Source organism: Gouania willdenowi, chromosome 18, assembly GCF_900634775.1.
Source record: "Gouania willdenowi chromosome 18, fGouWil2.1, whole genome shotgun sequence".
NCBI classification, from domain to species: domain Eukaryota; kingdom Metazoa; phylum Chordata; class Actinopteri; order Blenniiformes; family Gobiesocidae; genus Gouania; species Gouania willdenowi.
Window position 1 is genome coordinate 26019536 of NC_041061.1, and position 22887 is coordinate 26042422.

Below are 22887 nucleotides of genomic sequence, written 5' to 3' on the forward strand. Positions count from 1 at the left end.
ATTTTAAAGAATCTCATTTTGTAAATAAGTAGAATAATAGTGCGTCCTGATTTATTTTCTATACTTTTTATCTTTTCCGGTCATCTCCCTCCTAGTGCGGGACCAAGATGGACCCTTGAATTTTTAGCTCATGTTCTAATCAAGATAATTTTCATCATCATCATTATCATCATCATCATCATTATGATTATTATCATTTTTAACTAAAACTAAACATTATAAAACCCCAAATTTTAAATGCTTTCTTTGTTCAACCCCATTTTTTAACCCCCTTCCACAAAAAGTGTGGAAGGGGGATCTAGGTTTGAGCTCCATCCATTCGTCCGTCTGTCCGAATTAAAGGGGACAGGTTTTCTCAAAAACTGTTTAAGATAGAATAAACAAATTCAGTGTGTGGCTTCAGGGTATCAATACCTTGATGGAGTTCGAAAATGAGAAGAGCGCAATCATTTTTTCCAGAGTTACTACCCTTGTTCCAGGCGGGGGATATTGATGACTAAGTCTTCTTGGTCATGCTGTCTTTGTTAATTTTCCTCTCTCTCTCTCTCTCTCTCTCTCTCTCATGTGGCCCCTGTAGTGTCATCACGTACCTCTAGGGGTACACGTACCCCCATTTGAGAAACACTGCTGTAGAGCATCCAATTTGGCATGCAAGAGGAATAAAAAAACTAATAAAGAAAATATTCATCACTGTATAAATTACCAACTAATTAAGCTATAGCAATTTAAACTCCACAATAGTTGCAGGGCTCACAGTTTTCCCATGCTCATATCACATAACTGCGTTCTTTTTTAATCACAAATTGCAAGAAATTGAAGGATTTTAGAACAATTTAGAGTTATTTTAGCAAACATGTACAAAATTCCTCTAAATAAGCCTTTTCACACACTCGGAAATCTCGCTCTTGTTCAGTTCTCGCGTGTGAGTTAAATGGTCAAGAGGGATAAACTTGCCTTGGCTGAAAACGAGTCTGACAGATATTTAGATTCTTTTTACCTTAGAGCGCTAATTCCTTCAAAGATTTTTTGTGGAAACGTGGTATCAGTCTCCAAGGCAGAAATGCAGAGTTAGCTACTAAAGCTAATGCTACACATCAGGTTTTTCCTGCTTTTTAAACAGTGACCAATCTGCTGATCAATGCAGTTTCACTTATTGGCCTGTTTATTGTTTAAAGAGCTGATTAGACTGCAAATGTTGGAAATCAGACTTTTCTTTTCAGGGTCAAGAGCCAGTAATGAGTCTCCAATGGTTTCAGGGGGGCGACTGGGGAATTTTTCGGTTCAGGTAACAAATAAAATACCTTATCTGAAAAAAAAACGAAATAGGTAAATGAAACTTTTTTTTGAAGCTCCATAAAACACATGAGTCCTTGATCATATAGGTCTTTAATTTTAGCTTTCCTTTTGTCACACCAAGACTTAAAGGTTAAATTCGTACAAGAGGGTGGGAAAAGATGGTTGTTCGCAATGGGGGGATAGGTTCGAGGCTCTATTGAGGCCTAGGCTTTTCCGCATTTGAATCCAAATTCTAATGGAGTTTGTGATCACTGGGTTGGAGGTGAAGTTGGAAGCAGTTAAAGGGAGTTGAGAGCAAACCAAAGAGCAAAGCAATATTTTTGAAGAAGTTCCATATTAACCCAAATGGGCAGCTCTCATCAGGTATATCATTAATCCAGTATACCAGTTTATGAATATTACAAGACCAGTAATAATGCAAGAAATTGGGCAGAGCCAGGCCGCCAAGTGTTTTGGGGAGCTGTAGTACTGATCTCCTGATGCACAGAGTTGTATTGCCCCATAGAAAAGAACTTACTATATCGAGTGATCCAAAAAGACATCTTAACAAAAACGGAGATTTGCAAAAAAAAAAAAGATATAAAAACTTGGGTGATACGAATATCTTAACCATAATAACTCTACCTACTAAGGATAATGGAAGGTTGGCCCATCTATCAAAATCATTTTTACATCTTTCAAGGAGAGGAGATAATTTTTTTGAGAAAAGTAGATCAATTGAATTAGTAATAAAAAACCCCAAATATCTAAATCCAGCCAGTGCATATTTGAAAGGAAAAAAGGTATGATGTATATTTTTGGCTGCAGTATTGATGGGAATAATTTCACTTTTGTTAATATTCAGCTTATAATCAGAATAAAATCAAAATTTGTCAAAGATATCTAGAACCGGATTGGACAAGTATAAAAGAAGGTCATCGCCATATAAGGACAGTTTGTGGACTTTTACCGCTCTAGTGATGCCCTCAAACCCATCCTCCTGACGTAGCCAGATAGCTAGAGGTTCAATGGCTAGGACAAACAAGAGGGGCGAAAGAGGGCAGCCTTGCCTAGCTCCTCTATTAGGGGGAACCGGGGTTGACTGGAGTCCATTTGTATGTACTGAAGCAAATGGGCTAGCATAAAGCAATCTAATCCAAGATATAAACTCTAAACTAAAACCAAATATCTGCAAGATAAAGATACCTCCATTTCACCCTGTCGAAGGCCTTTTCTGTGTCTAGTGAAATAATAACTTCTGGGAAGAAGAGCCTTCTTGTATTATGGAATGAATGTCTTCCCAGCATGAATCCTGTTTCGTCAATTGAGATTATGCTCGATAGGACCTGCTGTAAACATTGGGCTAGGATCTTTGACTAGATTTTTAGGCCCATTTAGAAGAGCAATTGACCTGTAACTGCTGCACAGAAGAGGGTCACTCCTAATAAGAGAAATGAAGGCCTCCGACAGGCGACCCTCAGAAAATGACTCGTTATACATTCTCTGGAGGACTGGTGCTATGGGGGTGGAAGATAACTTACAAAATTAAACAGTGAACGTTTTGCCATTCTGCAGCAACATGATAGCTTCATGTACCTCCTTGACAGAGATTGGCCTGCCCAATTCAATACTCACATTTTAGGGAAGACAATCTTTATAAAGATCGGGGAAGGGGCTGAAGCGAATAAAATATCCACTCTATATATTTCTTTAGTAATCACCTCAGACTCAGCTTTTCTGCTTCCCTTAGAGTTAAAACAAGATATAATTTGCCCACGCATGAATGCCTGAAAAAATTGTAAATTTAATTAAAACAATAGCTTAATAAAAAATAATCATGGACCTGGTTAGTGAATGGTGTTCCTCGTAAATTTACCTTTTCAAAGTTAGAACTCATGCTGTCCTTTTCACACTTGGAAATGTCCCTTGTTCCATCAATAACAATGATACATTTCATTCATAAGCGCTTTTGAACAACTCAAAGACACTTTACAGTTGTTGAAACAATTACACAACTAAAAAAAAAAGAAACTAACAATAATAAAGGTAACTAGGCAAGACCTGTATTCACAAGGCAAATACGTAGTTGACAATTTAAAATTGCCAAAATGACAAACTCTATGTGGATTTGTTGACCAGTTATATAATGCAGGAAAAACAGAAGACTGACCTTGACCCTACATATGACCTTAAGCAAAGGTCAAGGTCACACATTGAAAGGAAATGTTGTTCAATGGTACCAGTCTGAGCACTGTATCTCAATTTGTGGCCAAGTTATAGGGAAAAAAGTTTTTTACTGACGTCATGAACTTTGACCCCTACCGATCTTTTTACTGGTGGGTCATACAGCTTCAATCTATTTAAATAAAATATTCCACTTGAGATGAGATTTTTAAAAATGTAAGCATCAAACTTGTACAGATTTGGAAAATTTTGGTTTTACTTGAGGCAACCTTGACTTTGACCTTGACATTTTGGCTCCAAAAAGATTGACTGCACATCCTTGACATTACCCCTGTGAGATGACATACGTGTCATTAGTACTGATTATTAGCCGAGGAGTTCCAGGACAAAGCAAGTTGCGGAAGAAAAATAATAACTTGCACAATTACAACGTATTTGGCAATTGACAATGTACAAATACAGAAAAAAATACATAACAATCACAAGTTAAAAGCTTGAGAGAAGGAATGTGGAAGCAGAAGAGGTCTGTCGCTTTGATACTGCTTCTCTCATCGGATTTACAAAAGTGCTTGGATATGAGCATCATTCCCAGGTAGAGTCCGAATTAAGCCCGCTGGAGACACAGGTAGTCGGTGTTTTCGTGCACCAGGTGTAATCTGTGTGGAAGCAAGGGGACTGCCTTGCTTCGATACTGCTGCTGAGCTGCTTCCATCGATTTTTAAAAGTGCTTGGATTGGTCCAAAAGTGGCTTCAGCGGAAGTCCCTGGTCCCTCCTCAAGTCCGAATATGTGTAATATTAATAATATAAACACTATTAAAACACTAAAGTTCTCTGGAATAACATTACAAATGCTGTTAGGTTGGAAATATCCACAGAGTGAACGAGCTTGTTGATGCTTATATCCCTCTCGACTTATGACACCCCCATGTCGCGCAGGCGCAGTTCTAGAGAGTAAAAGGCTTATTGCTCAAAAGTTTCACAAAAATCAAGGATTTTATATAGATGTAGCTGCTGCAAGGAGGAATATCTGACAATCATTGCTTGGATAATATCAGTGCCTTACAAACAGCATATATAATTTGGCAAAGCTCTGGCAGAGCTGGCTGGACGTACGAGGATGGCTCGAGCAGAGCCGACAAAGACGGGTCTGACGAGAGCTCTGGCTTGGCAGACTGGTGTGGGACACCGGCGTGTAGGATGCTTTCCAACCAGGCTGATTTGCGTGGAGTGGGGCTGGTCTGCTTGTTGGGCCCCCCAGTCCCTGTGGGAACCATGTAGGTGCCGGGGTGTTTTGGGGGTGGCTTCTGGGGGCGCGCCCATCTGCCATCTGCTCGGGGAATCTTTCCTTGCACCACACATACGGATTCAACCCTTGGGGGGGCTGAATGGTGGAGCCTTGGGGGGTGGGCGCCACCACTCATGCTGCCATGTAGTGACACGGGTCCTGCGATCCACTGCTCCACCCTCTTGGTGCTGCATCCACCGCATACAGGTATGGCGGGCTGTCTAGGACTGTGAGGGGACCTGCTTTTGACAATCGCCAGGCTCACATTTTCTGGCTGCAAGAGTAGGAGGTGGTTTAGGGCTCTCTGGACGTCTCGGCTGGTGTTTCCAGGTGCAGGTGGAGTGGCCTAAGTTGCTCCCCCCAGTGTCCTGCGAGCTGGGGCACTGCCGCCTTACCGGGGCAGGCTGCCACCGGTGCTGCCTCTGGACCGGTTTCCTCTAGGCCTGGGGTCTAGCCACTGCTGGCTCTGGACTCGGATGGGTGCCGCATCTTGGCCTGGAGTGTCTGGGGCATCTGGTGACGGGGTGTCTTGGGCCTCCTTGGCTCCCATTGGTTGCTGCTGGTCTTGTGGGTCCAGGGTGACGGCCTACACTTCCTTAGAAAGGGCTGGGGGTGGTCACAATTAAGCAATAAAATAAATTTATTTGTTTTATTGCAATAATAAAACATGCATAACTGTCACAAAAAGATTGCACTGCATGTAATGTTGACCTTTAATAACATGTGCAGACAAATACAAAAAAAGTTGCTCCTAACTTCTCTGGATGCTAATCTGAAAACTAGAGGGAGCCTGAGAGCTAGTCTTAAAAGTAGCATTAGCTAAGGAGCTGGCCTGGAAACTAACGGTAGCTAATGGGCTAACCTGGAAAGTAACAGGAGCTAAGAAGCTGGACTGTAAACTAGTGAAAGCTAAACAGCTAGCCTGCAAATTAGCGGGAGCTAAGGAGCTGGCCTGGAAACTAGCGGGAACCTGCCTTTAAGCTAGAGGGCGCTAGGGAAATAGCATAGAAGCTAGAGGGCACTATGGAACTATGGAGCTGACATATGCTAAGGAACTAGTCTGGGAGATAGGAGATGCTAACGAGCTAGTCTGGAAACTAAGACTTGTGTTACAGGCCTGCCGATGAGGACTGCAGACTCTTTGGAGGCTCTGGGGCCCTCCGCTGGCCAGTGGAGCGCCCAGGCTGAGCCTTCTCAGATCTCAGCTTGAGGAGGAACTTCTGACAGTGGTAGAGATTGTTCCAAAAATATCTCTGCTGAGTCCAGAGGTGGCTGTTTCATTCTCAAAAATTGAGCATCTCATATTTGTATCATTCTGTTTCTGAATGACTGCTCCTAGGGTTCCCTTAGAAGCAAGCTAAAAAGAGACAATACCTCAATAAAACAAAAAAGGTTGAAGACGTTTACATAATTGGAATTATGATAACAGGTATGATAGGAGCTGGCAGTTTTCTGATTTATCGCAAAGTCCGGATAATGTTGTCAGCCATTTTGGGAAGGGCTGCCTGTCATGACTGATGGATGCAGTGCTCTTAACTTCAGACTCATGCGATAAAGGAACTCAAACGGAAGCAACTTTTGAGCTTCTACGTAGGATGGATTCTAACTTGGAGAAGTTGACAGCCCAGCTTGGAAGTTAATGGCCACCATATTGGACATGCTGAGAGCCAGAGAACTCAAGGCTGACAGAAATTGTGCTTGGCCTGGCTGAAAAAAGATTATCTTCATTGGTTCCCCCAGACAGCCAGCCGTCTCAAGGCTGGTTTATCTCTCTATTCTCTAGGATGTTTGTGTCGAATGACGCTTCGTCTGCCTGCCCCACCTCTATCAACACTCACGTCCTTGACTCAACACCTTATCTGGCCCCCCGAGGCAATGCGCCTGTTTTGCTGTTTGCCCGCCCCCTAGCGGCTGGCTGCAATCCTCCTCCACAAGTCCTCCTAAGTCGTTACTGTGTTTTTTGCTTCTATGTGATGAGAGTTTGTTTGTTTTTTTTGGCCTAATCACACACTGTGCCCCCCAACTAAAGGAGCGTAGTTTGGTAGCTTACCCCCTGTTTGCCGCCCTTGTGGTGTTCCACAGTACTCCTGCTCCTGTACTCCTATGTTATATGTGATTGTCTTTTCATGTTTCTTTTCTTGAACGAGATGAAATTGAAACTGAATTACCCCTCAAGGATAAATAAAGTATTCTGAATCTGAATCTAAATCTGAGTTGAGAAAACCATTTGAGCAATACTTAACCTCTCCAGCCCCAACGGACCTGCCAGCGGGGGCAGCGCCAGCTTCCGTGACTCTCACGAGTCTTATTCAATACCTCTCAGTAATCCTAAGAAACTCAGCTAAAACTGTAGCTAACCCAAAGTCAGAACAAAAGACCACAAACACACAGTCCATTATGTTAAAAAAGGGAAAAGTTGACAACTCCGCAAACTTTTTCAATCCTTTGCTTCACAAAATACGTGAAACTATATGCCAAGTTGAATCCATACAGGGATTCATGTTAAGTTACGTACCAAAATGCTACAAACTCAGAAAAAACACAACAGGAAAAGTCAGCAATGATCACAAATGATGTCTTATTTTTGTTGTTTCTTATTAAAAGTTGCTCCAATGTGCATAAAACTCCATGATTTAATAAATCAAAATCGTGTCGTCAGATGAACACCGCTATTACAGATAACCAGCCGTTTCACAGTTGAGAATAACGTCCAGTGATTGCACAGCGCTCGTAAAATGGCAGGTCCCTCCTTTATCCAGCTCTGATTGCTGACATCACAAATTTCTACAGGCTCTGAGCTTTCCAATGCACTGTCAAACATTCTGATTGGTTAAAGCATAGCTCAAGCATTGCTCTAAAACCCATGCATAACGGCTTCAAAGAGTGGAACCAAAAATAGCATTATGCATGGCACCACAGAAACCTGAATAAAAATGGATATGTGTTTATTTCAAGCCAAATTGCAACATCTGGTGGTGAAGTATAAGACTAACAATGATTGGAATCAATTTCACTGACATACTGTATTACTGGAAAATGTGTATCTTTGGCTTAATGTTCATCATTGTCACCAAACTTGCTGCTGGATCTCCAGCAGCAGTTCAATTATTTCTGCTTTTATAGCCTTCAATAATGGGAATTGGCTTTAAATTTGATGTAAATCTCTAGGTTTTGTTTTTTTTGGGCAGACTTCAGATTTCTGTATTTAAAACATGATTAATTGTCACTCAGTATCATATATTTCCAAAATTTCACATCTTCTGTAACAACTAAGGGTCTGTCAGGAATTCAGTTATCCTGCCTATATACTATTAGCCAGAAGGCACCTGCCAAACGTATTCAAATCCTAACCAGAGTCCATTTCATTATGTTGAAATATTTATTACCAGTTTGGATACAGGATGGTTTAGTTCTGGCCACAGCTGCGGCCCCCTCCTCACATGCAACAGGATAAGAGGCTGAGTTTCACTCAACAAACAAACAGCGGGAGGGTGGCCCTCCGTTGCTCTTACAATGATATAATTTGGTGACAAGGTGGGTCTTGATCCATAGCTGTTATCTTCACAGCCAATGGGGGGCTGCTTCCAGTTGATGTTTGAAACATATCTGTCAAGCCTACTTCAATCTGAACAAAAATTTGCCATGTTGGTCATGCAGAAACTAAGAAAAACATTATTTGTTATGGGTATGTGATTTTTGGAGAAAAATGGCTGGGGCTTAAGAGGTAGGAGCATAGGGCAGGATCAAGAAATGAGACTCCATTGTGACACGATGGCCATTAGGGTACCTGCAGTCATCAGCCAAGCTGGCACGTGAGCATGCATGAACTCTTAGCACCGCAGCTGATACCGTGATTTGCGGATACCCGACCGTAGCCTGACGGGACCTGATGTTTCACGTAATTCAGGGTTTTAAATAATAAACATGTAATTCAACATCACTTCCAGTAAAAAAAAAAAAGACAACTTCCGGTACGTTCTAAGCAACAGGATAAAGCATGATGAATGTATGTTGAAACAAATAATCTATGGATCCTATACATAAACCAAATGGATACTATGTAAATTAAGAATACACTTCTCACCAGAAATGTTGTCAAAACTAAGCTAAAGCTACAAGCTCTTTTAATATATTGTAGCACCATGTTTGCCCTTTCACAAACAGGGCTGACAGGTGGTCACGTGACCTGATGTGTACCCATAGAAAACACTGGGCAAATGACGTGTAGGTGTAGGAACACATTCAAATGGAAAGTAATATAAAAATGTAAATATTGATAATAAGAAAAAACAAACCAAGAAAATAATTACAACATCCACTCGGTCCGTGAATGGATATTAATCTGCTTTTGGTTTGTTGTTTTTTTTTTGTCATAGCAACCACAAAATAATGTCTGTCGTAACAAAAAAACAACAGATTGTTTACATAAACTGATTCCATAGCATGATATTTAAAAGTAGGTTTGTCACTAAAAATGTAATCAAAACAATTCTAGAGGCACAATATATCTTGAAATAAGGCAATTTGCCAGTAAAATATACAATATACATGTTTTTCATTGCAGGCAGGTGGCGGAGTCAGCAGTCACATGACCTGACGTCAGCTCGTTGAAAAGACTGGGCAGAAGAAACTGTAAGCATCTTACGTTCTAAGAGCCTCATACGTAAAATGCTTACAATATTACACATTTTGGTGTGGGACTGGGTTGCTGTGGAATCAAACAGTAATTTGGTCCATCGTGCTTGTCTTCTTTCAGTCTCCAAGCCATCTTCTTCTTCTCCAAGCCGTTGAGAAAACACATCAACGTCTGCTGAACTGCGCGAGAAATTCGGCCTTGGAAATGTAGTACAAAATGCATCACACAATCTGTTCAAGACAATAGGGAGAAATGTGTGTGTGCTCATTCTCTTTGGTTTTGAAGGCTTCATCGCCCATTAGCATTGAAAGACTTAAAATGAATGTTTATTTTTTCACAAATCCTGCCGTATGCTCCTTTAAGGAGGGTTGCCAGATCACATCAAACCTGGGCGATCCCTGTGTGATGTTGCGCAATTCCTGTAACCCTAACTGCCTATATTATATGCCACTTTAATGTCATTTGTAATATACAGTATGTAAGGCAGTGAAAATATCCAAGCAATAAATGACAGGTATCATCCTGCAGGTTTATAACTTCTAAATTCCTTGATTTTGTGACAGATTTTTTGATTGATGTAAAGGGACTTTGTGCGACTGTATGTAAGAAATTGTAGGATATAAAATAAAAAGAGAGCTCTTTTCACAATTTGCGATTAAAGATGACTGTCATCATGGGATAAAACCATGGGAAAACTGTGAGCCCATGCAAATATTGTGGCATTTAATTGAATTTGTGAATTTGTAAGGACTGATATATCTATAATTGAATTATTTTGTGATTTAGAATATGATTAATGTTTTCTTTGTTGTTTTAACTTTCTTTTGTGTGCTGAATTGGAGTCAAAATGCCAGATATAGCCCCCGCGCCTGGAGTTTGAACATTATGCCTTAGAGCCAGCGTTCTCAACCTTGGGGTCGGGACCCCATCTGGGGTTGCGAGATACTGTAAGGGAGCCTTTGAGAAACTAAAAATGCTTTTTTAAGAATTTGAGCTCATTTTTGCCATTTTTTTGTTTCACCCTTTTTCTGCAACTCCACCAAACTTTCTATAATGGCATCACTTTTTCTTGCCATATTTTTAATCCTTTTAAAGCATATTTGCAACATTACTACCATTTCTACCACTTCTCTGGCACCTTTGTTTTGGGGGTCATGGGGTGGAGAACCACTGCCCTAGAGTACTGGCACTAATCCGCATGAAATATATTGGAAGTAAATTTCCTACAATAACATTGCAAATGACATTGTATGACCGTGTTATTTCTATGTAATGATATGTGAAATACTGTATAATTGTATTAAATAAATGTAAATTAAACTCTATTACTATAAGCATTGGCGGAATTGTATTTCCTTATTTTTTTATGGGTGTTGAACATTTTCTTCAATAATAAAAGTTTTACACCATCTAGTGGTTAAACAGAAGTAATCCCATATTAAACGTCACTTTTTCAGTTGATTGTAGCATTCAGAGAGGGAAAGTGAGGCTGATGTCTATGTCTCATTATCTCCAGAAAAGTTAAATATTGCTCAAGGTTATATTGCAAATAATGCAATAGGAGTGTAACACGCTGTTACTGCTCCTATGTCTAATTTAAAAACCGAATACACGATTTTGGACAATAGAAACGAGAATACCTCGAAAAAGGTTAATAGGGTCTTCAAGTAAAAGTGCAAAGAACTCCCAGTTGTTCACAAACTCCAAGGGCCCTTCAGGATCCAGAAGCTTTCCTGCTCCTACAATATATGTATTTAAATTTTTCATCAACCATAGCTTTTAAAAAAAAAAAAAAAAAAAAAAAAGAAAAAATTAAAAAAAGAAAGTTTTATTACCTGTTTAGTTTAAATTACGAAATATATTGATTTTAATTAAATCTGTTCATCTATTCATGACAAAATTTAACCGTTAATACTTAATTTTTTAAGTAGGCCTATTACGTTTTTTGTATTTTCAAACCTTCATAATGAAAAAACATTAATTGCACTATGTAGCTTTTGCACTACTGTACCTTTGCACTGTTGTTTTTGTTGTTGTTTTTTTTTACCTTTATATATGCCTTTAACATTTCCCTAAGTAGATATTTGTGTGCTTTTAATTTATTAAGATTTTATTGTATATATATATATATATATATATGTGTGTGTGTGTGTGTGTGTGTGTGTGTGTGTATTTTCTTGCTGTGAGGTGGTCGTGCTTTTTTGATTTTTTAAAATCAACATTTCAACAACCAACCTTTTTTTCTTCTATTTCCCATGGTGTAATATTTTTTAACAGTTCACTTATTACCATATTTTATTTTGAAGGGTGGAGCCGGAAACGAGACCCGGCTAAGCGGCTGTTACTGTACAGTGGATCCTGTGTATGTCAGCACAAATAGGAAGTCATCTTGTTAACCCACAGCTCATTCATTTGCTTCACAGGCCGCTGAGCTCTACTCACTGGGCTGTTCACTCATTAAATCTTGCTAACTTTCCCGTTTTGAAGCCATATTTTAGCGCTTCGCAGTGAGCGGAACAGCGAGGCCTTCAGCTTCAGCGTGACTCACCAAGCTTCAGCAGACTCTCATCTTTGGAGGGGATGGGTGAGTAGCCGCTGAGCTAACAGCTGAACCAGCTCAGGCTTCAGCTGTTGGCTAGCGCCAGTATGTACCCCCAACATCTCACTTTAGTTCTGTTATTTTGTTTTTTTTAATAGACACCCACATACTTCTGTTGAAAGTGTCGGTATTTGTAGGGGATATATGCATATACGAAGGCTTTCCTCTGTGGGGCGTGGGTTCTAGAGGAGCTTCTGCCTCTCCGCCCAGTGCGGGCTCTGTCTGCTTTGATGTGGACTCTAGTGATGGTACCACTGGTTTAATGACACAGCAAACCAAAGCTGGCCACACGTCCTCTATAAATGATAGATATCTAAAGCAAATGTAAAGCGCGCCCTGCTGCTGCTGCTGCTGCTGGGAAGACACTCCATCCCCACAACTGTTATGTAATAGGATGCGGCAGAGTGTGTGTGTGTGTGTGTGTGTGTGTGTGTGTGTGTGTGTGTGTGTGTGTGTGTGTGTGTGTGTGTGTGTGTGTGTGTGTGTGTGTGAGAGAGAGATGCGAGTGTTGTGTAGCTCTCTTTTCACTGTGTTGTATGGTGCTCAGTGTGTTTTTTGTGTTTGCTCCTTGATATTTAACTTTTTTTTTTTTTGTTTTTTTGCCGTATTTAGTAATAATCACACATTTTTGAAGCATAATTTGTATCTTCCTCACATTTAGCTCATTTTTCATTCATTTGAGACAAATTCATGTAAAACAGCATGTTCTATGTCATTGTTAAAAATGTGTAAACTAAAAATTTAAATGGAAATTTTAAATCTTAAATGTAAGAGTTAAATACATTTTCATTTTCAGACCCACGTTGTCCTATTTTAGGGTTGCGGGGGTCTACCGGTGCCTAGCTCCGGCTCAGACTGGGGGCTAAGCAGGGGTTCATCGCAGGGCAACACACAAACAACCATTCATACTCACATTCACTCCTACGGGCAATTTTAGAGACTCAAATCAACCTAAAAGTCATGTTTTTAGATGGTGGGAGGAACCCAGAGTACCCGTACGAAACACACAGCACGGGGAGAACATGCAAACTCCACACAGAAAGGACCCAAGTGTCCACCCCAGGGCTTGAACCTAGGACCTTCTTGCTGTGAGGCGGACGTGCTAGCCACTAATCTAAATGTTAAATTGGTCGCCAAGTGTAAAGCATGCCGGTACTCTCAGCAAATCTAAGTCTGTTAAACTGTCTTGAGGGCAGTTGTCAACACATTCTCTTAGCTTTACACTTGGCGACAGATTTAACATTTAGATTTACATTTAACATGTATATTCAAGATTTGCATTTAGATTTATTTTTCATGTGTACACATTTTTAACATTGATGTAAAGAACATGCTGTTTTCATGGATTTCTGTCTGAAATGAAAGAAAAATGAGCTAAATGTGAAGAAAGTGAAACAAATGTTTAAAATATGTCGACTATGAAAAAGTGACCAAGTTTTTCCACTCGGCACCCCATACAGAAAGAGCGTATATTAAATAAGACATCTTAATCTCTATACCATTAGTTTTAAGGAAGTTATTATCAAACTCACACCAGGAAATTATCATTTCAATGTTTGTTGTTTTTTATTACCTTGGCACTAAAACCAATGGAAGCCAATTAAAAGACAAAAACATTCAAATTTAAACAGTTTATTTACTAATATCTAACACTTTATTGACATAATTAGGGGCTTTGATTTTCTGTTTTACTATTCTCTCAACTCCATTTCAGATTTGGTTTACCCATTTCCATGTCACATCTGCATCACTTTACATTTCTCTATTTTGTTTTCGTTTCATTATTTTCCCTGTCTGGCTCTTAAACTTGCTGAAATCCTCCCAAACATGCTAAACATGTTTGGTAGAACATCATTCCCCCTTAACTTGTTTATGGGGGGAAATACCATGGAAATGTGTGATATGGTCCCCAAACATTATTTGTGAAACCTTCACTTACCGTCATGCGGTGAATGACCGTCTTGTGTTTGTGAGCTACTCCATCTGCTTCACGTAGCAAGAGATTTTTAACGGGATTATTAGTGCATTTGAACACTTGGACACCTAATCACCCGTTTTCCAGTGAGAAATAGCGCGTTAATTAATGCTGAACCTTAATCGCATCGATATTGAAGTTTTCACTACTGCGATAACGTAACCTCAGATGATGTGAAAACAGCATCAGGTTTAATCAGTTTGACCTGCTCAGCGCATATAAACAACTCATCAGAACTGCAGAAGATCTGTGGGAAAAGTTGTTCTGTTGTTGTGGACGAGACTATCGATTTCAGGGATTGTAGACTCTGAAACATCGTAGGTTAATGATAACTTCTAATGCTGTATACAATACTATATTCTGGCCCCTAGTGGTGAAAAAACTGATGCATTCTTGCGTTCATCTATTTTTGTTTAATCATTACGGTCTGGTTACAATGCTGCTCTCATACATACTGTATATGACTAATTAAAAATGAGCACTCAGAATAATCAATGTCAGTACAACTTATATCAACCTTTTAACTGTATCTTACTCATTATTTTAAATTACATTTATATTTTTGACATGCATTTTTGTTTAATTATGGGTTTGTTATTAATTAATATTTATTGTTTTCTCACAGGAGTAAAAAACAAATATTTTCTGAAAAAAATGATTAATACTTTTTTAAAAAATGGAATAAAAAAAAATTATTGTGGAAAAAACACGGAATTAGGAAAAAAAAATAAATGCATTTAAATGTATGAAATATTTTTAAAAATCATAAATTGAATCGCAATATCTGTCAAAAAAAAGATCGCATTTAGGTTTTTTGTCAAAATCGTGCAGCCCTCGCGTGAATGCGTGATATTGTTCCAAAACATGCATGTAAGGCATTTTCATGACTTGTTTGGGCCTAATGTTAAGTCAAGAAAGAGAGACAAAAAAGGAAAGGAGTAAGATTGCTTTATCCGTGTCAGAACGTGAATTCGGCTTTTATCGTCCGTTTTTCATGCCTCAGTCTTTCAAGTAAAATACAGTTAAAATTTTTCTCCAATAGCAATTTAATGATATATATATATATATATATTATCTCCAGAAATCATTGCACTTGGTAGACATCCCATCAAGTAGTATAAAGGATTAAGGGACATAAGGGAAAAGTGTATGCTTTGTCTTGTGCTGTCTTAAAACAAGCTGCTTTTAAAGCTAGGGTAGGCGATTTCCTACAGATACACTTTTAAGGTTTTGGTTGAAATTGTTTTTATGTCCTGACAGAAATTAAGATCTTATGTGCTCTGTGAAAGGAAACGAAGAAAATCTGTCAACTGTAGAAGCTGTAAATCTGTAATAACTTTGACCATTAGAAAAAAACAAACCTTTTCTTTTAACCAATCACGTCTCCCTGCTCGTTCTCGATCTCTCGCATGCACGAGCTCACACTGAAAGCGCGTCATCGCTGATAGAGTTAAAACAGAGTTTTTAGTCACGTTTTTTAACATATAATGGTAAAGTTTATTGTTTACTTACTGCTGAATGAGACGAGACAAAGTTTCTACACAATACAAGCGATGAGCTGAGGTCTGCTTCTGCAGCAGCTGTGCACATGCATGTGAGTGAGACGGAGCACAGAGGGGAGGGGCGAGGGGGATAAAGGCGGAGCCATCGAGGAGGCTACATTCAAATTCATGCTAGCTTTTGAAAATCGCCTACCCTACCTTTAAGAGCCAATCGTGTGCAGTCAACATCAAGATGTGACTCCCCGTTCTTTTTTCTTCTTTTATAAGATTAATGTGCGCGTGAAGTGATGCAGTATTGGAGCAGAAGTGCATGTTGGAGCCGTCTCAGTGATTGTACATGTATTCTTCAGCTCTTTAATGCAGTATTAATAACCAGCTGTGACACTGTTTAACTGATGAGGCTGATTCCTACTCTGAGCATTCTTAGTGTTCAATGCGGCTGAAGGTAAAGAGGAGCCCGCTTCATTCACGCAGCTCTAAAGTAGAGCAGGATGAGTTTTCACTTGCGAAGCTTTGATTACATTTGATTAGTGTCTAACCAGTGGGCTAAATCCTAAGACAGGAACAATGGGGAATTTATTTATTTATTTATTTTTAAAGAAAAGTCATTTTATTTTTATTTTTTTTATTTTTTTAATATAAATATGTAAAATGTTTGAGCTGACTTTTAAAGATGATATTTTATTGGTTGTCAGACTGCTGCAAATGAATCTGTTTTTCTAGATAACTTGAGTGAAGCCTTGGAGAAGTTGAAGCTAGCATCTGCAGATAGCACTGCTGACATCGTGGAGAGCTGTCTGGACTCCCTCCTCAAAGCACTTGCAAGCAACAGTAAGTTTGGAATTTTCCCCTTTACACTGGAGGACTTTCTCACAAGAAAGTCTTGACACATTAATTCTTTGATTCATCAGATTTTTATGGAATATTTGCCCTTGCAATGATTTTATTAGTTCATATTTATTTGCTCTGTGATGTTCAGCAGGTCACATTAGACAAAACCTCTGGTTTTAGTTACTCTTTAAAATCATTTCTAAACCATGTCTAGTTTTCCTTTCACAATTATGCAGCACATTGTATTGGTCTATCACATAAAATATATTGACACTTGTAGTTTTAATGTGACAAAATGTATTGTACATGTGGAGGATGTACAAGTGAGTGATTTTTTTTTTTTTTAAATTTTTTTAAATTAGTCCTTTTATATGGACCACTTATCTACCATTTACAGTGGTGTGAAAAAGTGTTTGCCCCCTTCCTGATTTCTTGCTTTTTTGCATGTTTTCCACACTTAAATGTTTCATATCATCAAACAAATGTGTACATTAGTCAAAGATAACACAAGTAAACACAAAATGTAGTTTTAAATTAAGGGTTTTATTAATGAGGAAGAAAAAAATCCAAACCTACACGACCCTGTGTGAAAAAGTATTTGCCCCCCAGATACTGTTAAAACATAACTGTGGTTGATCACACCTGAGTTCGATTTCTGTAACCACACCCAGGCCTGATTACTGCACACCTGTTCTCAATCTAAAAATCACTTAAATAGGACTTAACTGACAACGTTAAGTTGACCAAAAGATCTTCAAAAGCTATAGACATCATGCAGAGATCCAAAGACATTCAGGAACAAATGAGAAAAAAAGTATTTGAAATCTGTCAGTCCGGAAAAGATTATTAAGCCATTTCTAAAGCTTTGGGACTCCAGCAAACCATGGTGAGAGCCATTAGCCACAAATGGCAAAAACACAAAACGGTGGTGAACTTTTCCCAGGGGTGGCTGGCCGACCAAAATTACCCCAAGAGTGCAGCGACGAGTCACCCAAGAGGTGACAAATTGTCACCAATCAGGAGCGTTCCCCAACCGTGACGTATTCAGAATAATGAGAAGAAGAAAAAAGAAAAAACACTAGGCAGATGGACAGGCTCTTCTGCTGGAATAGAGCGCCTGGAGTTGGGGTCCTGGTAGGAGATGCAAGCACCAATGCCTGTCAGCAGGTCGTCAAACTGGGCACGGGAGAGACGGAAGTAGCGCTGAAAGCGATTCTCGTACGAGCGCCGCTCTGGTGAATTCAGAAACAGCACAGAGGAGCAAATAAAGCCAAGCCACTCCCTCGATAATGTAGAGCCGATGAACGGGGGTTGGAGGCAGTGTGTTCAGCAAGAAACTCCAAAATTTATTCTGCATTCAACCACACTTCTCTATAGCCTCTAACATCACAGTGCACACACTGAGTCACACCAAAATACATCCGACCGGAAACACCGCCTTCTCAACACAATAATGTTCCCCACCACTTCAGTCACTGGGTCAATTATGAACATAACTAATTGCCACAATATCATCCATTGTATGAACACCACCGGCAACAGAGAAGCCCCTACCCTCGAAGCGTGTCCTGAGCATCTTCGACACTGGTGACAAGCGTCTGTATTCAATGAGCACAAGCATCCAACAACCCGTGTGAGGCACGATTTTGACGTCCGAAACGTGTTTGGTGTGAACGTACCATAAAGAACTGCGGGCATCACATTACATAGCAGAGTTCCAAGACCAAAACCACAAATAGCAAAAAGAACATTAAAGCTTGTATGATTTTTGCTAGAAAACATCTTGATGATTCCCAAAACTTTTGGGAAAATATTCTGTGGACTGACGAGACAAAAGTTGAACCTTTTGGAAGGTCTGTGTCCCATTACATCTGGTGTAAAAGTAACACCGCATTTCAGAAAAAGAACATCATACCAAAAGTAAAATATGGTGGTGGCAGTGTGATGGTCTGGGGCTGTTTTGCTGCTTCAGGACTTGAAAGACTTGCTGTGATAAATGGAAGCATGAATTCTGCTCTCTACCAAAAATCCTGAAGGAGAATGTCCGGCCATATGTTTCAATCAATCAATCAATCTTTATTTGTATAGCGCCAAATCATAACCAATGGTATCTCAAGACACTTTACAGTAGAGCAGTCTTAAGGACGGACTCTTCATTTTATGGATACACACATATGCATATATACGTATATACACATACATATGTATCCCACACCCAACATGAATTCATCATGGCGGCAAGGAAAACCTGTTTGTGACTTCAAGCTGAAGCAAACTTGGGTTCTGGACAATGATCCAAAACACACCAGCAAGTCCACCTTTGAATGACTGAAGAAAAACAAAATGAAGACTTTGGAGTGGTCTAGTCAAAGTCCTGACCTCAATCCTATTGAGATGCTGTAGACTTTTAAAAGGCGTTCATTCTCGAAAACCTTCCAATATGGCTGCATTATAACAATTTTGCAAAGATGAGTGTGCCAAAATTCCTCCACAGCGTTGTCAAAGACTCATTGCAAGTTATCCCAAACGTTTGATTGCAGTAGTTGCTGCTAAGGGTGGCCCAACCAATTATTAACACTTTTTCACACAGGGCCATGTTGCTTTGGATATTTTTTCTTCCTCATTAATGAAAACTGCTTTTTGTGTTTACTTGTTATTTTTGACTAATGTTTAAATTTGTTTGATCTGAAATTTTAAGCGTGGAAAACATGCATAAAAGTAAGAAATCAGGAAGTTTTTTTCCTTTTACGACTTTGGTGTAAGATGGGATGCTTATAAGCTTTAAAATGCACAGATTTGATTTAAGAGAATCACACTGCCATCTGCCGTCAGTCAGTTCTCCATTTAAAGTTTGAAGTGATGTTTTGATGACAGTTGATGCTGGAGGGTACATCTTTGATTTCATTGGATATCTTCTCTGCCTGATTTGTTTAATTACATTATTATGATAAACATCCCCAAGGATTAGTTTGGTATTACTGATGTTTTAAAATGGTTAACATTACATCAAAGAGACAAGTTAATATTCAAGTGATGACTGACATGTCAACCTGATTTGCGGGGTACCTCAGGGAAGTGTGGATGAATTTAGAAAAATTATCAAATACCATACGCTGCACAGTGGCACAAATAATGGTTTCTCACTTGTTTTTGTGGTTTTTGCAGATGCTGAAGCCAGCATGAAGATCCAGGAGATGGACATCCTTACCTCATTTCCGTCACTCCTTAACCCCCAGTCTTCTTGCTCTCCCAAGATAGCGAACATCATCGCTGAAGTGGCTAAAAATGGTAAGGATACATCCATCCATCATCTGACCTGTTTGCCCCTTTTCAGGGTCACGGCAGTCTGTATAATTACAGTGTTTTGCCTATCTTAGAATTAAGAGTTAATCAACTAAATTAACTTTTAAAAAAATATGTTATTCAAAATGAAGTAGCAAGAATGCAGAAAAGGAGCAAACTAATCTAGGCACCTACTGCATCATTTTTGAACTGCTGGGTTTTCAAAGTATGACAGAGGATGTCACTGAGGAGTTTAACTACTGCTGTTTTTTTTTATATGCCAACTTGGGTTTTTTCTGCCTTTGAAATGATGAGACTGCCGCCTCTTCCTATTTTCATGCTGCTTGCCCATCTAATGTCATATTTTATCTTTTCTTTCTGACACGCATTGCACAGAGAGGATATGATTTTTTGCAGCAATTGCTGTATTCTGTCGTAATGAAAGAACTAACAGTAGGGATGTAACGATTAATCGTAAGACAGTTAAAAATCGATTCATAGGTATCAAGGTTCACATCGATGCTGTGAAAATTGAATCGCAGTACTTTTTTTTAACAAAATTTATCCAAAAGTCATGGCGGCGGGCGAAATCTGCTACTACTTTCTTTCTGGCCGCCTTCTACTCTTAAACATAATCATAAATGATTCCTTACCCCTTTAGCACCAAAAGAATGTCTGTAATATTAAGTGAATATCTGTAAAAGTCACGTTTTTTCTATTAACTCTTGTCTGCTAGCATAGCATCTCTTCTTCACTGCACTTAGCTGCACGCCAACCGACCACTGGGTTACCATCGCCCTCTGCTGGTTCAAACAAATATCTAACGCAAATACAGTGCAGACTGTTTTTTTTTTTTTTTTAAGGTCCAATTGTTAAGTCACAAAATACATTTTCAGTTGCACTTTAAAAAAAAAAAAATTATTATGCAGTTTTGTATTGTTTACTATGGAACCAGAATTTAAATGAATAGGCTTCTTCATTTGTATTATTCCTTTATTTATTTCATTCATGATTTATTTTTAGTTAAATTGCATTGTTTGAATAGTTCATCAAGGGATTCTTTTGACAATGAAAAATAAAAGGAAAATAGTAGTATTTTCTAGTTTTTTTTCCCCCCAAAAAATAAAGGAATATTTTTCAAGCATTTAAGTACAGTCCCATTTTGTAAAATGAATTGTGAGAGAATCGTATCGTGAACCCAGTATCGTGAATCGAATCGTATCGGGAGTTGAGTGAATCGTTACATCCCTAACTAACAGTGCATCAAAAGTCCCTGTCAAACTAGCACGTTGCTGTGCTGTTGTATGTACTGCACCTGTGGTTATTCACCCAGAGTCCCTTCCTGAATCACTTCCCCCCTCATCTCGGGCCTCTGATTTCCAAACTTCCATTTCAGGGTGTACTTTTTTCAGGTCATTTTACACTTTTTTGTTTTGTGTCCATTTCATCATGTTTCCCTGTTTAGATGACTTCACTGGCTCTTAAACTTCCGAAAATCATGCCAGATAATTTACGAAAACATGAATGCAAAGCATTTCCATATCATGTAGGGGTCCGATTTTTAAATGATGACAGGGAGAGAAAAAAAAAACAGGTCAGAATGCTTTTTCCATTTCAGAACGCTCTGTGGCCAGCAAACCCACTGTCACAATTTAAGTTATCAAAACCAGTTATCACTTAAAGAAAGAGTGAAGTAGAACCACCAGCCATCAGCTAACTTTTGTGGTTATGCTTTTAATGTTATAGTTGTACATGAAATGTTTACACATTCACATGCACAGGAAAGAAAGACAGAAAAATACCAAACTAGCACAAGTTGCAAATTAAATGAAAAAAAGCCAAATATAATTATTATTTTGTATGTTTGTTTAAATAATTAAAATGTTACTACCGCACTGTTTAGCTTATTTTTACTGTTGTCACAGGTTAGGCATAGTAAAATGATTGTAATAAAGTGAGCAAATATTAATATAAACATAGAATTAATTCAAATTTACCTTGTAATTTGTTTGTAATGTGCAAGATTAAAATGGAAAAATCCTCAAAAAGGAAATGGAGATAACTGGTCTCCAAACTAGTTTTGAGGGTGATCTGCTGTTGATTCTAAATTCTCTCCCAGAATGCAAAGCTATTGACATTATATTCCACTATTTTTAGAAGATGACAAGCTGGCAATTAGTATTGCCCATTTAAAAAAAATGATTTCTACAGTAACATATAGCTTTAGTGGAACATAAGACATAACTGTCAAAATTGGGCTGTTTTTACAGCAATTTGTTACAGTGTAAGAAGACAATGTCATTTTGGATTGGCTTTTTGTTGTATATATGCTTTGCGAAATTGCTTTTTTTTGTTTACACCAAATCTCTTTCATTACACAGTCTAACTTGACAGTTTTGTTCTGATTTTCTTCTGAACAAATGGATGTTGTCTGTACTCTTACACAGAAGAGAGTGCTTGGAATTTTGCTATATTCTAATCTGATGCAATTTTTTTTTTTTTGCTTCTTCATAGAGTTCATGCGTGGTCCTTGTGTTGAAGCTGGACTTATTCCTCCTCTGATTAGACTGTTGAACTCCACCAACCAGGAGGTTTTACTCCAGACTGGACGAGCTCTTGGCAACATTTGTTATGACAGTCGTGAGTAAGAATTTGTTTTCTTTTAGGATCACCATCTCTGCTTTTGCCCTTGATTTTACTTCAGCAACATCACACAAGAGGGAGTGCTGTTGTGATGAAATATCAGCACTGGTGTGATTCAGTCGTAGGCATGTGGCTTTTATACAACAGTTCTACAAACGTATTTTTATTAGTTAATCAGTAATAAGTGACAAGAGATTTTGATTTTTTTTTTTAATTTAATCATTTTGCTGCACCAACAAAAGTAGTTCCACAAGTGGAGAGCACACGCTGCGTTCACACTGCAGGCAATTGCAACCCAACTCCGATCTTTTTGCCCATATGCGACCTGTATCCAATCTGTTAAAGACGGTCTGAACAACACAATTCCAATTTTAGTGAACTCTACATCATTGAAGCCACTGACATCCCTATCCACCACTGTTGACTCCGACTCTGCATCCAATCAGTTTGTTGTAAAGTTGTAGCAGCCATCACTGCAAATGGTTCAAACAATAAACCTGACTCTCTCCTTTTTCACTCTCCTTAAAGTTATGAAGTGCTGACTTCTGTTGGAAAGAACATTTCTCAGCATGACACTAAGGATCAGGGTCCTCACGGTCATGAAATTCCTGGAAAAGTTATGGAATTTGAAAAAACGATTTTCCAGTCCTGAAAAGTCATAGAATAATTTAAAT

At 38.8% G+C, this 22887-nt stretch overlaps 1 protein-coding gene across 2 annotated transcripts in view; it reads left to right on the forward strand.

Annotated features, from left to right (window-relative positions):
• The first annotated feature begins 11715 nt into the window (after window positions 1-11715).
• rap1gds1 (RAP1, GTP-GDP dissociation stimulator 1) overlaps window positions 11716-22887 on the forward strand; it is a 51366-nt gene continuing 40194 nt past the window's right edge. For both annotated transcript variants that reach the window (XM_028474872.1, XM_028474873.1), the window contains exons 1-4: window positions 11716-11965; window positions 16181-16288; window positions 19454-19576; window positions 22085-22210. In XM_028474872.1, coding sequence (XP_028330673.1) covers window positions 11962-11965; window positions 16181-16288; window positions 19454-19576; window positions 22085-22210 — 361 coding nt within the window. In that variant the 5' untranslated portion in view covers window positions 11716-11961. The remainder of the gene's footprint in view (window positions 11966-16180; window positions 16289-19453; window positions 19577-22084; window positions 22211-22887) is intronic.